Raw genomic sequence first — 19514 nt, forward strand, 5'->3', positions numbered from 1 at the left:
TTTCTGGGAGTTCGCAAGCATAATAATAAAAGGCCAGCAGAAGGAGATATAAAAGGCCTATAATATAAGTACTCGAACAGTTCACTTCTAAAAAGAAAGAAAGCAATTAAGTGAAGCAAGAAAAAAGATAAATCGTTCAGAATTACAAAATGACAGTCAAAAAGGAAAATAACTAAGATGCTAGTTACATTCGCCTGTGGTGACCACAACACAGCTTTTTCAAAAACTCTGCAAGACCGTATATAGGGCCTTATAGTAAGTATGCAGAGTCGGACCCAAACTACAATATGTAGTTAAAGTTGGTAATATTTTTCCTCTGATATATCTGATCATATGCCCATTTTTAGCATCAATAAAGGGAAGTCACTCACAAATAACAAGAAGAATGATACAGTGTTTAGGCGTGTGATAACAGATGAAAGAGTTCAAATTTTAAAGCAAAATCTTCCTGTAATTGACTGGTCTTTTCTTTATAGTCTTACCAGTGCAGATGATAGTTACAATTATTCCTCGAGTGTTTTCTCTGATTTGTATGAATTTCATTTTCCTCTTGTTCAAAGGAGCATGAAAAGGAGGTGTAAAAAACCTTGGATCACCCAGGGTCTTCTGTAGTCTATAAATTATAAAAATAAACTTTATTGTATATACATTAAACATAGAAATGAGGCAAATAGAAAGAAGTATGTAGACTTAAAAAAAAACACGTATTGACTACTTTAGTTCGTACAAATAAGACCAAAAAAATACTATGATGTTTTTAAAAATACTTAGAAAGATATTCGGAAGACTTGGTCTCACATAAATGAGTTACTTTGGAGGGAAAAAGAGATCTCATACCAGATGAAATGTTCCATGGAGACACACACTTAAAATCAGACTTAGCTAAAGCAGAGTATTTCAATAAGTATTTCATTAATTTGCCTGCAAGAATTAGCAGAGGAATTCCACCTGTACAGACATCATTTTGTAAATTATTTGTTAAATCAGGATACCTGATCCTCTTTATTTTTGAGACCAGCATCTGTGCATGAGATTGTGAAGTATGCTTTGGCCTTAAAACCATCCAAGTCATCTGGCTCAGATGATATTTCTCCTAGAATTGTAAAAGATTGTATTCATGTTAATTATTGCAGATCCGCTTTGTGACATATTCAATAAGTCAATGTCTCAAGGTTTGGTTCCTAATAAGTCAAAGATAGCAAAAGTAGTTCCAGTGTACAAAAAGAATGATCGTAAATGCATTGAGAATTATTGACCCATTGCCTTGTTACCAATATTCTCAAAGATTCTGGAGATAATAGTTTATAAAAGATTGAATGACTTTTTGCTTCTTAATAATATTTTGATCCCCCAGCAATTTGGCTTTCATAAAAATTGCTCCACTAGTATGGGCGTTTTAAATTTATACCCCAGTTACACTAGAGGCGGAATGAGCCGGAATGCCGTTGGAATGAAAACTCTTCCTGCATTCCTGCAAATTTGAAGTGCATTCAAAAAATTCTGACGACATTCTGAGTGCGTTCCAAGCATTCGGGCCCATTCTTGTGGCCAGCCCGAATGTTTTAAGAATGTTTAAAACATTCGAGGAGCATTCGAAGGGGAGAAATATCGATCTGCATTCGAATAGTATTCTAATTGGATTTTGGATTCATTCGGAATGTGCAAGAATTATTCAAAAAGTGTTCGAAGTGCAATCCAAGTATTCGAACAGCATTCCTACCAAGCTGTGAGAAATTGAATTTTTCTCCAGAATGTGGCGCGAATTTTGAAAATCCTTAATTCCGGCTGGTTCTGCTTGATTCGTGCCGATTCCGAATTAGTGTGACGGGGGTATAGTAAATACAATTATTAGTTCAATTGATGATGGGAAGTACTGCCTTGGTGTATTTTTAGATTTGTCAAAAGCATTTGACACTATTGACCACAATATACTCTTCAACAAACTTGAACGCTATGGTGTTCGAGGAATAGCTTTGAATTGGTTTAAAATTTATTTGGAAGAAAGATTACAATATTTGTTGTTGTTAATGGTGCCAAATCACAATCCAGTAATGTAACTTACGGTGTACCACACGCAGGGATCTGTTCTTGGTCCGTTACTGTTTTTGATTTATATAAATCATGATCTGTATCTCAACCCAAATGGGTGCAATTTTATGATAGAAATGCAGATCGAGGTGACCCTTGCAGTGCATGGTAAAATTTGCAGACTTAACCCTAACTTACCTGGGCTATTTTGTGAGCTTAATTATGATGGCCCCCCTTATGATCTCGGCCGCGGTTCGCGCGTTTGTTACGAAAATTGACACGCGAGTGACTCATGATGCAATCTATTAGGCTGTGTAGATAAATTTCAATAAATCGCTCTATTTTATTTTATATGAATTAATTATGTTAATTTATGCATAAAATTAGAATTTGGCTGTAAATCATTAAATAAAGCCCCCAAACTTCAAATTTTTTTGCTTGAAGACTCTTTGGTGAATTGTGGTTAAATTTAGGTCGAAAAAAAATTGGTATCAATTTTCATTTCTTATGTATGTTATTGTTTGTATAATTTCTTATGTATTTATTTGTGTGGGGTTTTTTTTTTGTTTTTTTTTTGTTTTTTTCAATGGGAATCATTGGCGACACAATTTCAATCATAGGAAACATAAAATTGATTGTTTTTAATCACTAAAAGTAAAAATAATGATACAATTATGAATTTGAGATAGAAACCCAATTTGCATTGGTTTTGTACACAAAATCACGTTTTTGAGCAATTTTGGGTCTGACATGCACTTACATAATGTTCCGTAACTTTGGAACCGCGTACCCGGACGCCGCAAATTTGGTCTTAAAAGTTGTGCGGGGCTTCAAGGTAAATTGTCATGAATCGCCGTGTGGATGGGTTCTCGCGTTGCGGAGATATCGCGCGAAGTGTCGGGGGGGGGGGCATTATGCCCCCCCCCCCCCCCGGTAAGTTAGGGTTAACCTTTACTTCACTTTGATCCTCTTCCATTTAACACTTAACCCTATTAAGCCCAAGCTATTTTGACCCCTCGCAGGCCCAAGGGGGGGCACATTGTGCCCCCCCTATATAACTTTTTTATTATTTGATGTATCATCGTCATATTTGGCACGTGGGTAGAGTAACTCATACTGTACATGACCGTACATTTGAATTTTCACAAGGTCACCCATGGAGGGCGCTATTTACAAAAATATAAAGAAATACATAGGAAATATGCTAAAAACGTGATTTTTTGGTATAATTTCTTTATCCCCATTATATATGTCTTATTATAGACCAATCATTTTCATATTTGCCACGAATGATAAGCAAGTTGAATTTTATTATTTGCTATGTTTGAAATTTCTCAAGGTCACCACATGGGGGCGCTATTCATATCAACATAGTGATTCATTATGAAACCTGAGATGAAATGTTTGGGATGGGTACACGTACAGTTATGACATTTCATATTTGCATAATAGTGGAATTTTGAGATTGCAAATTGAAAATATGATAAGCTAATGATATTAGAGGCATAACTTGGGTGAAGGAATCAAAATAACTCAAAATATACGGGCAATCTGTAGAACACATTATTGTTTTCAATTATCTCTATTATATCTATTGTTTTATGCCTTTGTCACATAAAAACAAAGGAAATAATAAGAAAAACTTTCCAGGACCATGATTACTTCAAATTTTGCTTCTTCAACAAATTTCAGCCAAGAAACACCCATTTCATACACTGTAATGCTGTTAAATGAAATGGGAACAGAAAAAAAGATGCAAAATCTGACTGACATGGTTGTCAGTTTATGGTTGCCATGGCAACCAGCAACATCAAATATAGCTAAATTATATATCAAAATGTTTGCAATAAGATTTTAAGAAAAGTCACCAAATTTGGTTGAAATTGGATTAAGGATGAAGGAGTGGCAAACAAAAATCTGGTAGGGGGGGCACAATGTGCCCCCCCTTGGGCTTTATAGGGTTAAAGGACAAGTTCACCTTCATAAACATAAGGATTGAGAGAATGTAGCAATATTAGTAGAACACATCATTGAAAGTTTGAGGAAAATCACACAATCCGTTGAAAAGCTATGAATTTTTGAAGTTTTTGTGCAGTATCCGCTGGATGAGAAGACTACTGCAGTGTATGAATAACTTAGATGTCACATGCGTACAACAATATAAGGAAAATACAAAGAGAATTTCACAAAATTCCATCTTTTGAAAAAAGTACATATTCCCCTGACTCGTTACCGACAAATGTTATGGGTAATATTATTCCCCCTGCCTTTAGAAAGAGGCAAGTCAAGTGCTCTTTTATTATGCGAAAAAAGTGAAAATATGTTGAATTTTCTTTTACATTTTCTTTATACTGTTGTACGCATATGACTCACAAGCTGTAGTAGTCTCCTCATCCAGCGGTTCCAACACAAAAATTAAAAAAATTCATAACTTTTGCATCGATTGTCCAATTTTCCTCAAACTTTCACTGATGTGTTCTACTAATATTGTTGCATTTTCTCAATCCTTATGTTTATGAAGGTGAACTTGTCCTTTAACACACACAGTCACACAGATATATTCCTTCACAATACCTGAATATATATGACAATGTACAACAAATATGCTAATTAATGCAGTACTAGAAGTTTACGTTTTAAACACACATATTGTTTAATGAATACTAAATCTACTGTCAAAACCATCATTCTCTTTTCTCAATGTAGTACAGTGTATAACGGTAAATATTACATGTATAAAAAATTAACTACTTCGATCTATAGATAAACATGTAGATATAAATATATGGATGTATATATAGATAGATATACATTTGTACATGTATTATACATTTTAAGGCAGTGACAACTAGCGCGACTGGTTATACCCCCGCCAAACAAAATTTTATAAACTTTGGTCAAAACAACATTTCATAAGCTTTGGTCAAAAAACTGAGGATTAAGTAGTTAAATCCGCAAGATCTTTCCTTGATCTTCTGCCATTAATATGCCGTTACCATGGCAACGTACTTTCGGGTACTGTCGAAAAATGCGTCTTGCACATCTACAACCAAAGGCACACATCTGTACCAAGTTTCATGGAAATTGGGCAAAAACTTGAGGAAGTAGTTTGCAACACAAAATTTTCCATCATTTTAGCTCATAATATGTGAGCTGTTACCATGGCATCATACTTTTTGTCACTGTCAAGAAATGTGTCATGCTGACCTATATCCTAAGACAATTATTCAATATGAATTCCATGAGAATTGGAAGAACACTGATGAAGCAGTTTTGCCATGAAGCATTTTGCCCTATATTTTACCAATAACATGCCGTTACCATGGCAATGCACTTTTTGCCACTGCGGAAATATGTGTCTTGCACATTAACATATTCAGATGAACATCTGTACCTAATTTCATAAAAATTGATCAAAAACTGTGGGAGGAGTTCGCGACGCAAGATTTGTACCCATTTTTGCCCATAATATGCCGTTACCATGGCAACGTACTTTTGGGTACTGTCAAAAAATACGTCTTGCACATCTACAACCCAAGGCACACATCTGTGCCAAGTTTTATGGGAATCGGTTGAAAACTGAGGAAGTAGTTCGCGACGCAAGATTTGCAACCGACCGCCCGACCGCCCGACCGCCCGACCGACCGTCCGCTGATTCCTATATACCCCCTTCAAACTTCGTTTGGCGGGGGTGTAACAAGACATACTTAAATTAATGCACAGACTGTACTTTTTTTTCAATGTTGTTACTTGTTATCTTCCTACACAGAAATTCCTTAAATATTCAACTGAAAATTGAACACTTGATTAAAGAACCTCCAAATGCAGAAAGTATTTGTGGGTTACACACACTCTTTAAACACACACATGTAGCATACATAACACTGCCTTAAGATACATACCGGTACATATTATACTCGCGGCCAGCGGAGCGTTTTCAAAAGCGTGGGGGCCCACTTCCGGGTTTCATGAGCTAACAAAGGAAAAAAAAAAGGTCCTCAGCTCATCTTTCTCCTTCCACTTCCGTGTTTCTTCAGCAAACAAGCAAAAGCAAACAAAAAAAAAAGGTCCTCAGCTCATCTCTTCCCTTCCACTTCCGGGTTTCTTCAGCTGATAAGCAAAAAAAAAAAAAAAAAAAAAAAAAAAAAGGTCTTCACGGGAGAAACATAACCTTACTCTACCCCTTACCTACCTACTTCCGGGATAAAAAAATTGTGGGGGCCCAAAGTGATGACACCTTATGTATTCCTTTGTATGGTGCACAAAAAGTGTGGGGGCCCGAGCCCCCACGGCCCCCATGGTTCCGTCGGCCATGATACTATTACACACAAGTACAAAAGTTGAAATGAGCTGAATGGAAGATCACGGCAAGACTGAAATGGATTTTAGCCATTAAACATACCTAAGAGGTAGCTGTATATATATATGGTTTGTACACACACACACACACACATTCCATATACTAGTACAAAGTAAGTGCATCTAAATTACAGCTCATCAAGAATAATAAGGCACAAGAAATATGGTATTACATAAACATAATTTTCCTCGATGTTGTACAAGTTTTTCCTCCTGTATATGCATTCACTATATACTACATAAAAAAAGCAGCATCGTTTTTTTTTCAGGTTATCCGAACATAGAAAGTGAGTGAAGTGGTTCACACACTGTTTAAATCACACATATGTTGCATACATAATACTCCTTAATATACATTTCCTTTAACTAGATGAGCTGAAGAGAAGATCATGGCAAGGCTAAAATGGATTTCAGCAATTAAACGCACCAAAGAGGTAGTTTTAAAGATGTAATCTATGAGCAAAACATACAGCAAAGCTTCATATTACAATGTACATGTATCTAAGCTACAATGTACATCAAAATTCATACGACACAAGAAATATATGTATCCTAGTACTAATTACTTTTTTTTTCCCAATGTTGTAACATTTTCACCTCCTGTACAGTCATGCATTTCCGACATATATATTCCACTAAAAGCAATACAGCTAGATTTAAGAAGAAAAAAAAACACCAGTATCACTTTTGTCAGGTTTTCTGCACATGAAAAGCGACCCTGGTTCACACACTGTTTAAAGCACACACATGTTGCATACATTCATTTATTGAAAGGTTTATTTATTCATATCACATCTCGTAGCCAAAGGGCTAAACTGTGTGTAATATTACATAAAATATATACATACATATTCAAATATTCAGACGGTTACAGAATAAAGCATTTGAACGTGTAATAGAAATGAGTGTGAAAATATCCTAAGTACACAAATCAATAAGTTGAGCATTATCCGATACATATCATGCAAGATATGGACATATTCCACATTTGTCAAAACAAGCAGAACTATATAAAAAAATACAGTGACGACTGGTTTGCCTCTACTCCAATAAAACTACAAAATATCATACACAAAACATCAGGTTTGCATGACTGATGATAACCAAAAATAAGATATTTAGAAATGTGATTGCACAATCCCAATATAATTATATCAACTGTGTTTCATATTTCATAACCAAATTTTACTCTAATGACTAGATTATCAAATGAAACATATACCCTAGCACTCTCACCCGACCCCTACAAAACCCTGTGACCCATATTCTCCTTCAAACATCATCCAAATAACAACATCAAATTCACAGAACAGTTCCTCTAACTGTCCAAAAAATATACATAAAAATATATATAAAAATGTCATATTTCTCCATTCAGAATTGCAGATTTAAGAGGAAAAGATAGCGTTATGGGGGTGATTCTAAAAGTAAGTATACGGAAGAGATGTAGAGTAGAGATATGAGAGGGATAGAGGGAGAAGGAGAGATAAAGATAGGAATAAGTAGATATGTGTATATATACAGGTATACATAATACACACAAATACACAGCCATTTGCATGTACACACATATATGTACGAACCTTTGTATAAGGGGGGCAGGGCTACAAAAATAACGTATTTATGTACTGCGTAGCTTTCTCAGTAAAATACATGTCATAAACCCCACATCAATAGATATTGGGAAAATAGAAAGATACTCGGTGATCAACAGCAACATAATCAGAAAAGTGGCCCCATCAAAATGATAACATTATCAGTGAAAGCTTTCGCCTGCCGGAGCAGATGGGAAGGACAAGACAAATTGGATAAAAAAGGGGTCTAGCAAATATTTGGATGTGTATATAATACATCGTATAGGTATACACATACAGACATATACAGTCATATGCATGTACATACATAAATACAGACGTTTGTATGGGGTACAGAATGAAAAAGTGACAAATTTACATCCTATTTAACTTTCACAATAATACCTACATACATGGACACACATACATATCGTGTACCACACATATAAAAATTGCAAAATAAGGAGATACAGCAACGTGATAGGGAAGGTGGCCCCATCAAAATAAGAACAGAGTCAATGAAAGCTTTCACCTGGTAGAGCAGATTGGAAGAACAGGGTAGAATAGGTAAAAGAGGGGTCTAGTAAAGATAGAGAGGGAGAAGGAGAGATAAAGAAAGGAATACGTGAATGTGTGTATGCACACTATATACAAACACAGCCATATGCATGCACAACCTTACTCAGAAGTCCAATGATGACATAATCAGGAAAGTCATCCATTAAGAAAATAGCATGATGAAACTCATTTGTATTATGTAATCGGGTAATAATATAGAGGTTATGACCTTGATAACCTTTTCTCAACAGGAAAGGAGGAGGTTAAAAAGAGAGAAAGAATTAAAAGGCTGGAGAGAGAGAGAGAGAAAAAAAAAAAAACCTGTAAGGAATGAGTATAAGGGGAGTGTCATCGTTCTGACCAGACAGAGACTTGTCAGTCATCTTAACCCGGGATAACAATTCAAAATGATTTACATTAATTTCGAATTCAACAGCCTTGTGATGTAAGGAATTACACTATTCTCAAAACGCTTCATAGTCCGACATCTTTTTTCCAAGTAGCGCTTTGTGTGTCTGAGTTTTTGAGAGGACGCATTCAGCACAAACCATTTCTGGAGGTACACAGAGTTTGCTGATTTCTGCGCAAATTTCATAGACAACTCTTCGCGTCTCACTTCTAGGCTGGAGATTTGGGCTGTTTCCAGTGCTACCTCGTAGTTGCAGTGCGGTACAATGATCCTCAGTGCCCTCTTCTGGACCCATTCAAGTAGACCTGCCTGCGCGACCGTGAGACCTGAGTGCCACACTGCGCATGCGTATTCCAGAAGCGGTCGAATGAACCCAACATACACAGACACAAGATCTTCAGTAGGCATGTTGAATGATTTCAACATTCGGAGCATATGCATGCGACGGTTTGCCCGCGATACTATGGTACGGACATGGCATTCCCACTTGAGATCACTTTGTATCATGACGCCTAGGAGCTTCACTGACGTGACTTTGTTCATCACTTTGTTTCCCGAAGGATAGCCTCATGACACTGCACTTTTTTGGGTTGAGCATCACACGATTGTTGTCACACCAATCTTCCAAAGAGGTGAGGACATCCTGCATGCGGTTGTATGGGTTGCAACGACGATCAGAGCACAGGGTGAGCGACATGTCATTAACGTACTTCCATCTGCTGTCAAGATCACCACACAACGCGTCATTGATCAGAGCGAGGAACAATGCTGGATCCAGATAAGTACCCTGTGGGACGCCCACTGTGACAGGTTTCCATGGTGACAACGCTCCTTGGTATCGGACACGACATCTACGTCTAGTGAGGAACTCACAGATCCATCTAATTATTGAAGGGGATAGCTGTAAGTCTATATGAGTTTCCTCACCAGGATAGTATGGTCGACCTGATCAAATGCGCGGCTGAAATCAGTTGACACAACAGTAATCTCTTGGCCGGCGGTCTCCATGTTCCTGTAGAGGAAGTCCATCATGTCGACCAGGCAATGCGTAGTAGAATGTCCAACACGTGCCCCGTATTGCTTTGGGCAGACCTCTCAACCTTTCAGACTGAAAATTAGGGATGATTTGGCTCAAAAGTAGGAAAAAACTAGCAGTTTCTATAGAAGAGTGTAGTAAAATTACAAAGAAAAATAGGAAACTCCTCTTGAAACAAGAGCTAGGAATGGTCAAAATTCAGAATCATTCCTCCAAATTCAGAATGGTTGGGAGGTCTGTTTGGGTGAAGATGAGGAGCTATCTCCGACATAACGCGTTTGTAGACGAAAAGCTCAAGGATTTTTGCAAAGTGATTAGTAAGAGAAATAGGGCGAAGTTTGTCTACAGATGCTGGAGATTGTTCTTTAGGAACTGGGCACACAATTGCATCCTTCCATTGGTGTGGTACGTAACAGCTTTCATATGACGAGTTTAGCACTTCGCACAATGGTTCAGCTAGTTCAACGGATAAAGTCCGAATAATCCGAGCAGGGATATCGTCTGACCCACCGGATTTGCCAGGTTTGATTCGCTTCAATTCCCTTCCAACATCCCAGGGTTGAATGGGAGGGATCGGCACAGGCGAGGGAAGAAACGCAGGAAGACTGGAGAGAGCAAGTTCGGGGATATCGTCGGCGATATTTGCAAAGTGGCAGTTGACGGCATCGGCTATCCCGGCTTTGTCTGAGGATGAGATGCCCGGCACCGTTATGGTAGTCTCCTTCTTCTCTTGGGAGGTCATAACTTTCAGAAATTTGTACCAGTCAGACAAATTCTTGCGTTTTAGGTTCTGTACGGGATTGCAATAAAACATCACTTTGGCGCTCACAATTTCCTGTTGGACTTTGTTGCGTAGTTTTCTCCACTTGTTCTTGTTCTTGTGGAAGGCAACTTGTCTCCGCTATATCAGTGATTTCACGCGTGGAGTAATCCATGGCTTGTCCCTCCAATGCAGTTTGACAATTCTGGTTGGGAAGTAGACATTTAATCCTTGAGTTATAGGGTCTCATAAAATATGCATCACATTTCTGTTGTGTACCAACATATTTAGCTACGTTTGCCCTGCCAGTCCTGCTGCGCAATCCATGTGCCGAATCCGTGAATGGAGGAGTCTTTCATAGGTCTGGTCAACCGCTTCGTGACAGCATTAGTCTGCTTGGCGATAGATGACTTAGACGTCCATACGGCAGCGTTATGGTCGCCACCGCGCCCAAGGGGAGATGATATTTGAGGTTCCTTGTACCACTGATAGATACTCGCAATGATCTGATCTGATATAGCGTCTCCACGAGTGGGCTTGTTAACGACTTGGCGCAGTTCTCTAAGGACGAGTGGCAAGATATCAAGTCTATTAAGGTCACCCAGTATGATGACTCCGGCGTTGGGATGTCTTACCTTTATGTCATCCACTGAATCTGTCAAGTATCGGACAAGCTCCTCTTCATTTTCATTTGCCGGTGGTGAATATACAGCTGCCACAAAAATGGACGACACAGTACGAGGCAAGTGTCGTGGGCGGAGTTGATAACAGCCTCGAATTCATCAAGTTTGTCATTCAGTGCCATGTTCCCATGCTCGACTCAGTCGACAGCGTGCCAAGTTCGCATATTCTGCTTAATCATAGATTTGTCATGCAGTTTACATCAAAGCAAAGCTTGGCATTTTCTCTACATCTTTGCTCACTAAATGTAAAGGGCAACAAAAATCAATGAAAGTTAGATAGATTTGAAAAGAAAGAATGTTTTTCCAAAGCATAACTTCGCTGCTGTTTCAAAATAATGTGACACACAAGGCGTTTACTCCACGGTACATAAAGAGTTAAACCACACATAAGGAGCATTCATTACAATGCTTAAGATACACTTACTATTAATATGCAAGTACAAAAGTTTAAATGAGTTGAATGGAAGATCTTGGCAAGACTGAAATGGATTTCAGTCATTAAACGTTACAAAGATGTAGCTATAACAGTGTAAATTATAACAGATTGCAATGTAAACAACCAACTGTGATGCTAAGTGCAGTGAGCACATGAAATAATAAAGTAATTTGTAACTACATTGTAATACTATTGCCCTATTGAGCAAAATCCTGCAGTTTTCAGACATAATACATAAAAGGGTTATCAAAGCTAGAATTAGTTTGCCAACCCAGAGGAACCATGCACATACTCACGTAATGGTTGGGCAATAGTGCTGTCTGCCCTATTTGTGACAGCAAGAATTAGTCACCCAGGAATCTTAAATGTCGACCTACAAGACAGCTGCATGTATGGAAAATGGTCAAGTCCATTTCATAATGCTGAAAACTGTGTTTTCTTTGTATGTAAGTAAAAAGACAAGGAAATTACGCATTCTACAGCCATCAGGGCAAAAGGCATATAGAAATGATCCACAAAATGTCATAATGAATACGATACATGTCATCACACAAAGAAAAACATAAAATACTGCTAAACAAGTTTTTGTGTACAGTAGACTCTTTAAAGAAACTACTTTAGGCCCCGAAAAGTATAATCCTAGTATGTCATATTAGCTTCCATCAGATTTGTTAAAAGCAAAATAAACAGAAATGTTGATACTTCCGCCAGAAAAACTACTGTGTCATAATGAGATACTGTTGTATAAATCTTCTGACGAGAGAGCACTTTAGACCATTACAATGACACCAGAGTCAACCTTGCTTAAGTCGACCTTGCATAAGTCGAATAATCGCCTAAGCCGAAGGTCTTTTCAAGTCCTCTTCTCTTCACATTCTATTGATTTTAACCCCTCATAAGTCGAATTTACTTAAAGTCGAAGCTATTTCTTCAGTCCAAATATATTCGACTTAGACAAGGTTGTACATGTGTGCTATTCAGCCTATCTCGTGTTTTCATACTCAACCCTAATACACAGTATAACTAATAAGCGAGGAAGTCTTGAAGGCCCCTTGTAATTTACAATCAATCAAGAACAGACGGGGATACTACCACACACAGTATGTGACTTTTCCACTTGAAATCTGATGTTAATGCTTTTTGTACAAATTCCACTGAAAATGCCATCCTGTCTGGAATCTAGCAAAACAATTAATTCTAATTAATATTTTTGGGGTAAGTTACGATAAGACAACCAGTCATAAATTTGATTTTTTTAAAGGGATGGTACAGTATTGGTGGAGATGAGAATTGGGCTTTTAACTTTTTGCGAGATACCAAGAAAACACTTATGATATAGAACAGAACATACCATTTTAAAAGGAATTCAAAGTTTATTCGACGAAAATCGGGTTTGGAATGACTGAAACTTCCAAAAACAAAGTAAAACAAAGCGATCGTAATAAAGTGTGGGTCCCACACTTTATTAGAATCGCTCTTTTTTGGATATCTCAGCCATTTCAAAACCAGTTTTCATCAAATAAACGTTGAATTCCTCATAGAATTACATGCTCTTTCATATTTCATAAGAGGTTTCTCATTATCTCACCAAAAAATATTAGAAACCTGAAAATAGGTCTCCACCAAAACTATACGATCCCTTTAAAATTGAATATATGAATAGAAAAATAAACATCAAACTGCATAAGGAAACTAGATATATCGCTACGGCGACTGATATGCCTCCGCAATAATGCATGGTTCTCTTAATAGGTCTATAGTGCAATGTCTTGACAATGTGTGATGACAGTTTCACACAACTGGCAAAATATTAAAATGACAGGTTTGACACAAATGTGCTGAATGTTCACTTTCCTAGAACTAGGTTCAATTGGATGAATGATTAAAATGTCAGAGTGCAGGTATTTGGGGAACTGATGATTTTTACTTGACTTTTGACCCTTTTATAAGTTTATGCATTGAGTAATTTTCAAGGTATTGAGAAAAAGTATAATTTCAGTACCAAATGGGAAAATAGCATTATCTAAACCTGGCCTTTGACCTTTGACCTCACAGTTCCAAAGAGAATCACTGTTAGGTTGAACATGCATAAATATGTAAGTTTCATGATGATACCGTGAGTTACTTTTGAGATATGGAGGAAAAAGTGCAATTCAGCACTTTCACTTGACCTTTGACCTTTTGACCTTTGACCTTTTGTCATGAAACTTCCCACAGAATATATATTGGGTAATACATGTATACATCAAGTTTAAAAAAAAAAAAACCTTCAGGCATTGCATAAATATAAGGAAAGTAGTGATATTTTGAAGAGTTGACCTTGACCTTTGACCCCTGACCTTTGAAACATGACCCCCAACTTCCCTAGATAATCACTGCCCATTGGAACAAGCATATATACTAAGTTCCATGAAGATACCTTGAACCATTTGCGAGATATGGAGAAAAACATGAATTTTCAACCTTTTTTCACAAAATAACCTGTGACCTTTGACCTTTGACCCCATGACCCTAAAATCCAAACAAAGCATTATTCCCCCAGGATTGTACCCTCATATCAAGTTTGATGTAAAACCACCACACGGTTCTTGAGATATCGACAAAAACAAAACGGGACAGACGGACGACCCGAAAACATAATGCCTGCGGCCACTTCGCATAAAAATATTTTGGCAACTTTTAGAATGGAAAGATTTTAGCGCAAAATAAATAATAAAAAAAGACCTGCTGTATCAGATTAAAAGTTTATACATATACTGTAGGTTGAAAGGAATAGTAGGGGTATATGGGGTAAAAAAAAAAGTTTATATAACAAGAAAATATGCAGACTTATCATGTAGATAAAATGGCAAAAGGCAAGTTTCCTGATTTTCTTTACTGCTGAATATGAGTGAGGGCAGGCTGAAATAGGATTAATTACTTGTGATTACCATATAATTTCAAATATGTGTAGCTTGGTATTTTCACAAGTCTACTTAATATGTAGGTTATTCAAAAACCTCAAGACCTTTGGTGGTAGCGCCTTGTTGTTACCAAGACCAGCAAACTGGTGTTGGTAGAGCAGAGGGGTATTTTTACCACTGTGTGGGTATTGTGCGGCATACACATAAAAGGAGGCGAAAGTAGCTGCAAACCCCATTGAAATACTTGAACAGCTCGCAAGCACTTCACCATCCATTGAGACATGCAGGTCGTTGGTGTCCAAAGGGTTGTTGCCTTGTATAATCAAACAAGGAGTTGGTACTACAGGTTCCTACAAAGACATTTCAAGCAGAAAACAGACAGCCATGTCACATAAATATCGTCAAAGTTTCAAAACAATGTCTGGTTTAGATTAACAAAAAAACAAAACCAAAACAAACTTGAATATTTTTTCCAATTTGCAATAGTTTTTTTTTTTTTTTTTTTTTTTTTTTCCTAAAATGCTTGGTCTTCTAGAGTGGAAATGTACATTTGTATCATTGAACCTATAATGAGAACTGTGTAACAATCTATTGTGCAAAAACATGAGCCTGTGTATTTTGCTGTCTGTTATCATAATGCAACAATGTACCAAGTAGTTGAGTACTTGGATAAATGAAAGAATTGGGATGAAAAAAAAAAAATCTAATTATCTTTACAAATAACAAACATGGATTTGTCATTTTTGTTCCATTTTGCCACAAACAGCACAACTAAACACAACATAGCTTCAAGGATGCTGACAACTTTGGATGACAGTCTAATTACAAAGAATTTCTGAAGTCAGTGGGATACAGGGTTGACATTTGTCAGCTTAAATTTGCAGTTTTAAGCCTTAAGTGCTCTCCACACCACAGGGATTTAATTGTCTTCACAACATACAACTGTACATATATGCATTAGGCAGATATGTAATGTATCTATCCTTTCTCTTCAATCCACATACCTTGTTGATAACATACATCTGGTCCTTTTCTCCCAGCAAGAGTGGGAGGAGGAGAGAACACGCATCCACAGTCAGATCTAATATAAGCAAAAATTTAAAGAATCTTACATTAATATCTGCAATATGCACTCAACTGTCACTTTGAAGTACAATTTGAGGGCTTCATTTCTAGACTTTATCATAGTCACTAAGAGAATGGAGGATGGTAGCTCTCAATTTCTTGCAGTGTGGTCACTGTTATTTTCATTTTTTTAAGAACATTAACGGCACACATGTACTGTAGATAAAGTATTTGAATATTTAATGGTGTATTCTTAAATATTTCACCCAACTGAGTAAAGCACAATGTTTCCAGACTAAGCAAATAATTGGCATTTTTACTATTGAAAGTTAATGTTCAAAGAATAATGGAATTTATTGTATACTTCATTTTACATGACCACTCGACAAAGTGCAAATGATTCATTCAATGTTTATTTTCTTTTTTTTTTGACAAAAACAAGCCTCTGCTATTTGACATTGTGACAAAGTATAACTTCCTTTCACTTTCAAAGGATTTAACCAAAAATTGACTCTACTCTAAAAATGCAGGGATAAGACAAATGTGACGTAATGGAGTACAATGGAATCTCATTACAACAATTTTGTTTTATCACAATTTTATGCCAAAGCTGCAAAGAACAATGAAATCCAAAGAAAATCCAAATTACTAGTCCAGAAAAACATGTTAAATAAAATTTGGTTGTATCATTGTTCATTGTAATGAGAGTCGACTGGTTATGAATCTTTCTATATCAATGTTGTTTTTGTTTGTTTGTTTGAGATCCACTGTATGAAATGAACAAGATGAAAACATGTCTATGGCACCCTTCAGGTTTGGATAATTGCATCTACAAATTTTGCACAAATTGATAAGTTAATCTGCATTAGACAGAGTGACCAATGAACTACCGGTATAACACTTTCACAAATTCAAACTTCATGCAAAATAAAACAATTTAGTTGTTATCCTACCATATTTGCAAAAGTTTAAGGGACTGTACAGTACTGGTTGAGGTGGGGATTCATGTTTTGAACATTTCTAAGTGAGATAATGAGAAACCTCATATGAAATTTGAAAGAGCATGTAATTTTAAGAAGGATTCAACGTTTATTTGATGAAAATTGGTTTTGAAATGGCTGAGATATCCAAAAAAGTGATAATAATAAAAGGCGACAGGCCACAACTTTATTAGGATCTCTTTGTTTCACCTTGTTTTTGGATATCTCAGCCATTTCAAAACTGATTTTCATCAAATAAACTTTTGATACCCTTTAGAATTGCATGCTCTTTGACATCTCATAGAGTGGTTTCTGAATATCTCGCAAAACGTTAAAAGCTAAATCCTCACCTCGACCAGAACTGTACACACCCTTAAAAAAAAAAAGGACATAAATCATTGGAGTTCGCACCTTGTTTTTGCTTCTCCAAGGTGCACTCTTCATGCAGTGCTGTGAAGGATTGAAGTATATCTGAGCAGTTGCTGTTCTTTCGAGCCAGGGCCATGATCCCATCTGCTGCATCCAGGAAAAACTTGCATATGGAAGCGTGGACATCTTTCCCCCCATATGCAGCCTGGAGTTCTGCCAAAAGCTGGAAAAGCACACAAAGAACAAGATACAATGTAGAAAGATAGGTACAAATGTGAGTGTTATGCTAACCAACAGTAGTATAAGAATATCCAGTTATTATCATCTTATTTGTTCCATCACATGGACATTATTACTAACAAACGTTACAATTGTAGTTTGTAACAGCTAAACTACTCGAGAGCAATCCATTTTCCCTCATATTTGGAGCTACATTTTCACAAAATGTGTTTTGACACTCACAATGACAATTAAGTAGTATCCAGTCAGCTAAGTAGCACCATCTTACACGTACACAATATATGTAGGTCTCATTATCATCCAGTTCGGAAGTTATGCAATGACTCGCTATTAAAATCATATCAAAATCCAAGTATAGCTCTGGTTGATCAGACACAATTTTCGTCAATCTTTCTTAAAGTATTCCATTGTCACCCCAGAAAAAAATTAATCAATTTCAAACCCACTGAAAATTGCTTACAGTGACAAATTATGTTTCAATCATCAGAGAACATGTTGCAGTATGTACATTACCTAATGAGAAATGCCAGAGGTCCCCCTCCCTATCCTACACATTAGTTTTGGGTGATTTCTCAAAAATGGGCAACTGAAAAGCAAGTAATTTTCAGGGCTTTGATAGATCATATACCTGTAGGTCTATCAAAACACATCATTACAATCTCTCTGTTGGGGCTACATGTAATGCAATTATTATAACGATGATATGTTCTACAAACTCTTACCTGTGTTTCACTCTTCAAAATAGGAAATTCCTCAAGAATTTCTTTGACCGAATGTTCGGCAATAAAATCCATTCTGTATCTCCTCGTTTTCTCCATCTTGTCCTTCACAAGTGCCATATCTGGGTCCCTTCGGGCCGCCAGCTGTCGTAACACCAGTGTGTCTTGATGTATGCTGACAGCATCCTCACCAGGTTGATTGGTCTATTATGCAAAAGTTGTCACAATCATAACTGAGATTATAAATATGTTTAAAATTTGCTTTTATCAGTACAAACATTACCTAAGTTAAAATTGCAAATTTAAGCTATTTAGATTTCAACTAATCTAATAGAATTTTTTAATCAGAAATAATAGTTAGGCCCATATGATAATTCAATTAATAAACTATACAGGGGATATGATACATACCTCTACAGAATCTCGCTTGACACGTTTTACCGTAGAGGGTGGCTGATTCCGATCCACTGCAGCCCTCTTGTGACTGTATACCTCCCTCTTCTTCAGAACATCGTTACTCTGCAGAGGAGACCGCTCATATTTGAATTTGTTGATGAGTGACTCTTTCCAGGTATCCTTCAATGAAACATGAAAATCATAACTTTATACAAGCAACCAAAAATGTTCTTGCCTTCATTACTCAACTAAAGGAATTCCTAATATTATACATTGAAAACAAATCACTACAAATTGTCTACCACACATCCCCTTGGTGATTTCATGCACCTAACAAGGCCGATCTTGGTGAAATGAAAAACACCTGGCATAAATATACTGTACATGTCGTCATCATCGGCATCCTTCCATCTTCGTGAGACGATGGAGTAGTTCCATAGAGATGGGAGGTCAGCGGCAACGGCAGGAGTGACTGTACATGTACTACACAATTATACAATTGTACAATCAGGTCCAATGAGGCACATCACAGTGTATGCAAGGGAAATCTATGCTTACATATCCTGACGAATTCTGAGCTCTGTCCTTCAGTACAGGAAATCTTGTAACCAGGGTACTGCACACAAGTTTGTATTGTGATGGGGTAGGGTACCTGCAAGTACAGTACATACAAACTGTACATGTAAGCACATTTGATATTTACAATGCAAATACACTTAATGAATTCCAAGTATTAGAAAGTGTACTGACCTCACCTTAGAGTTGTTTTTTTTCTCACATTACACACTGATAGTGAAAAATAGTAAGTTGGTACTTCACAGCTTGCAATTCAATTTACACCATTTATTGTAAAACAGATAGTTTTCATCTATTTAAAAAAGCAGTCTTCAAATTCCCGAAGACACAAAACATACAATTGAAATGACAAATTCATTCTCATACAAGGACATGACGGTATAAATTTAACAATATTCAAATAGTAACTGTTGATGAATCGAG

The 19514-nt window shown here is 36.8% G+C and overlaps 1 protein-coding gene across 2 annotated transcripts; it reads right to left on the reverse strand.

Moving 5' to 3' along the window:
* Nucleotides 1-14703: 14703 nt before the first annotated feature.
* LOC139711910 (sterile alpha motif domain-containing protein 3-like) lies at nucleotides 14704-19473 on the reverse strand. 2 transcript variants are annotated; one of them, XM_071623757.1, is made up of 6 exons: nucleotides 19074-19473; nucleotides 18531-18638; nucleotides 18123-18323; nucleotides 17203-17383; nucleotides 15751-15827; nucleotides 14704-15096 (listed from the first exon to the last, which is right to left on the reverse strand). In XM_071623757.1, the coding sequence occupies exons 1-6, from the start codon at nucleotides 19182-19184 to the stop codon at nucleotides 14815-14817; spliced, it is 960 nt and encodes a 319-aa protein (XP_071479858.1). In that variant the 5' UTR covers nucleotides 19185-19473; the 3' UTR covers nucleotides 14704-14814. The 2 variants fall into 2 exon arrangements, with proteins under 2 accessions (XP_071479858.1, XP_071479857.1); XM_071623756.1 differs by having other exon boundaries at nucleotides 18531-18695.
* Between the last annotated feature and the right edge of the window lie 41 nt (nucleotides 19474-19514).

Source organism: Diadema antillarum, unplaced genomic scaffold (genome assembly GCF_040938485.1).
Source record: "Diadema antillarum isolate AM-2024a unplaced genomic scaffold, OU_Dant_1.0 seq00001730_RagTag, whole genome shotgun sequence".
Classification (NCBI taxonomy): domain Eukaryota; kingdom Metazoa; phylum Echinodermata; class Echinoidea; order Diadematoida; family Diadematidae; genus Diadema; species Diadema antillarum.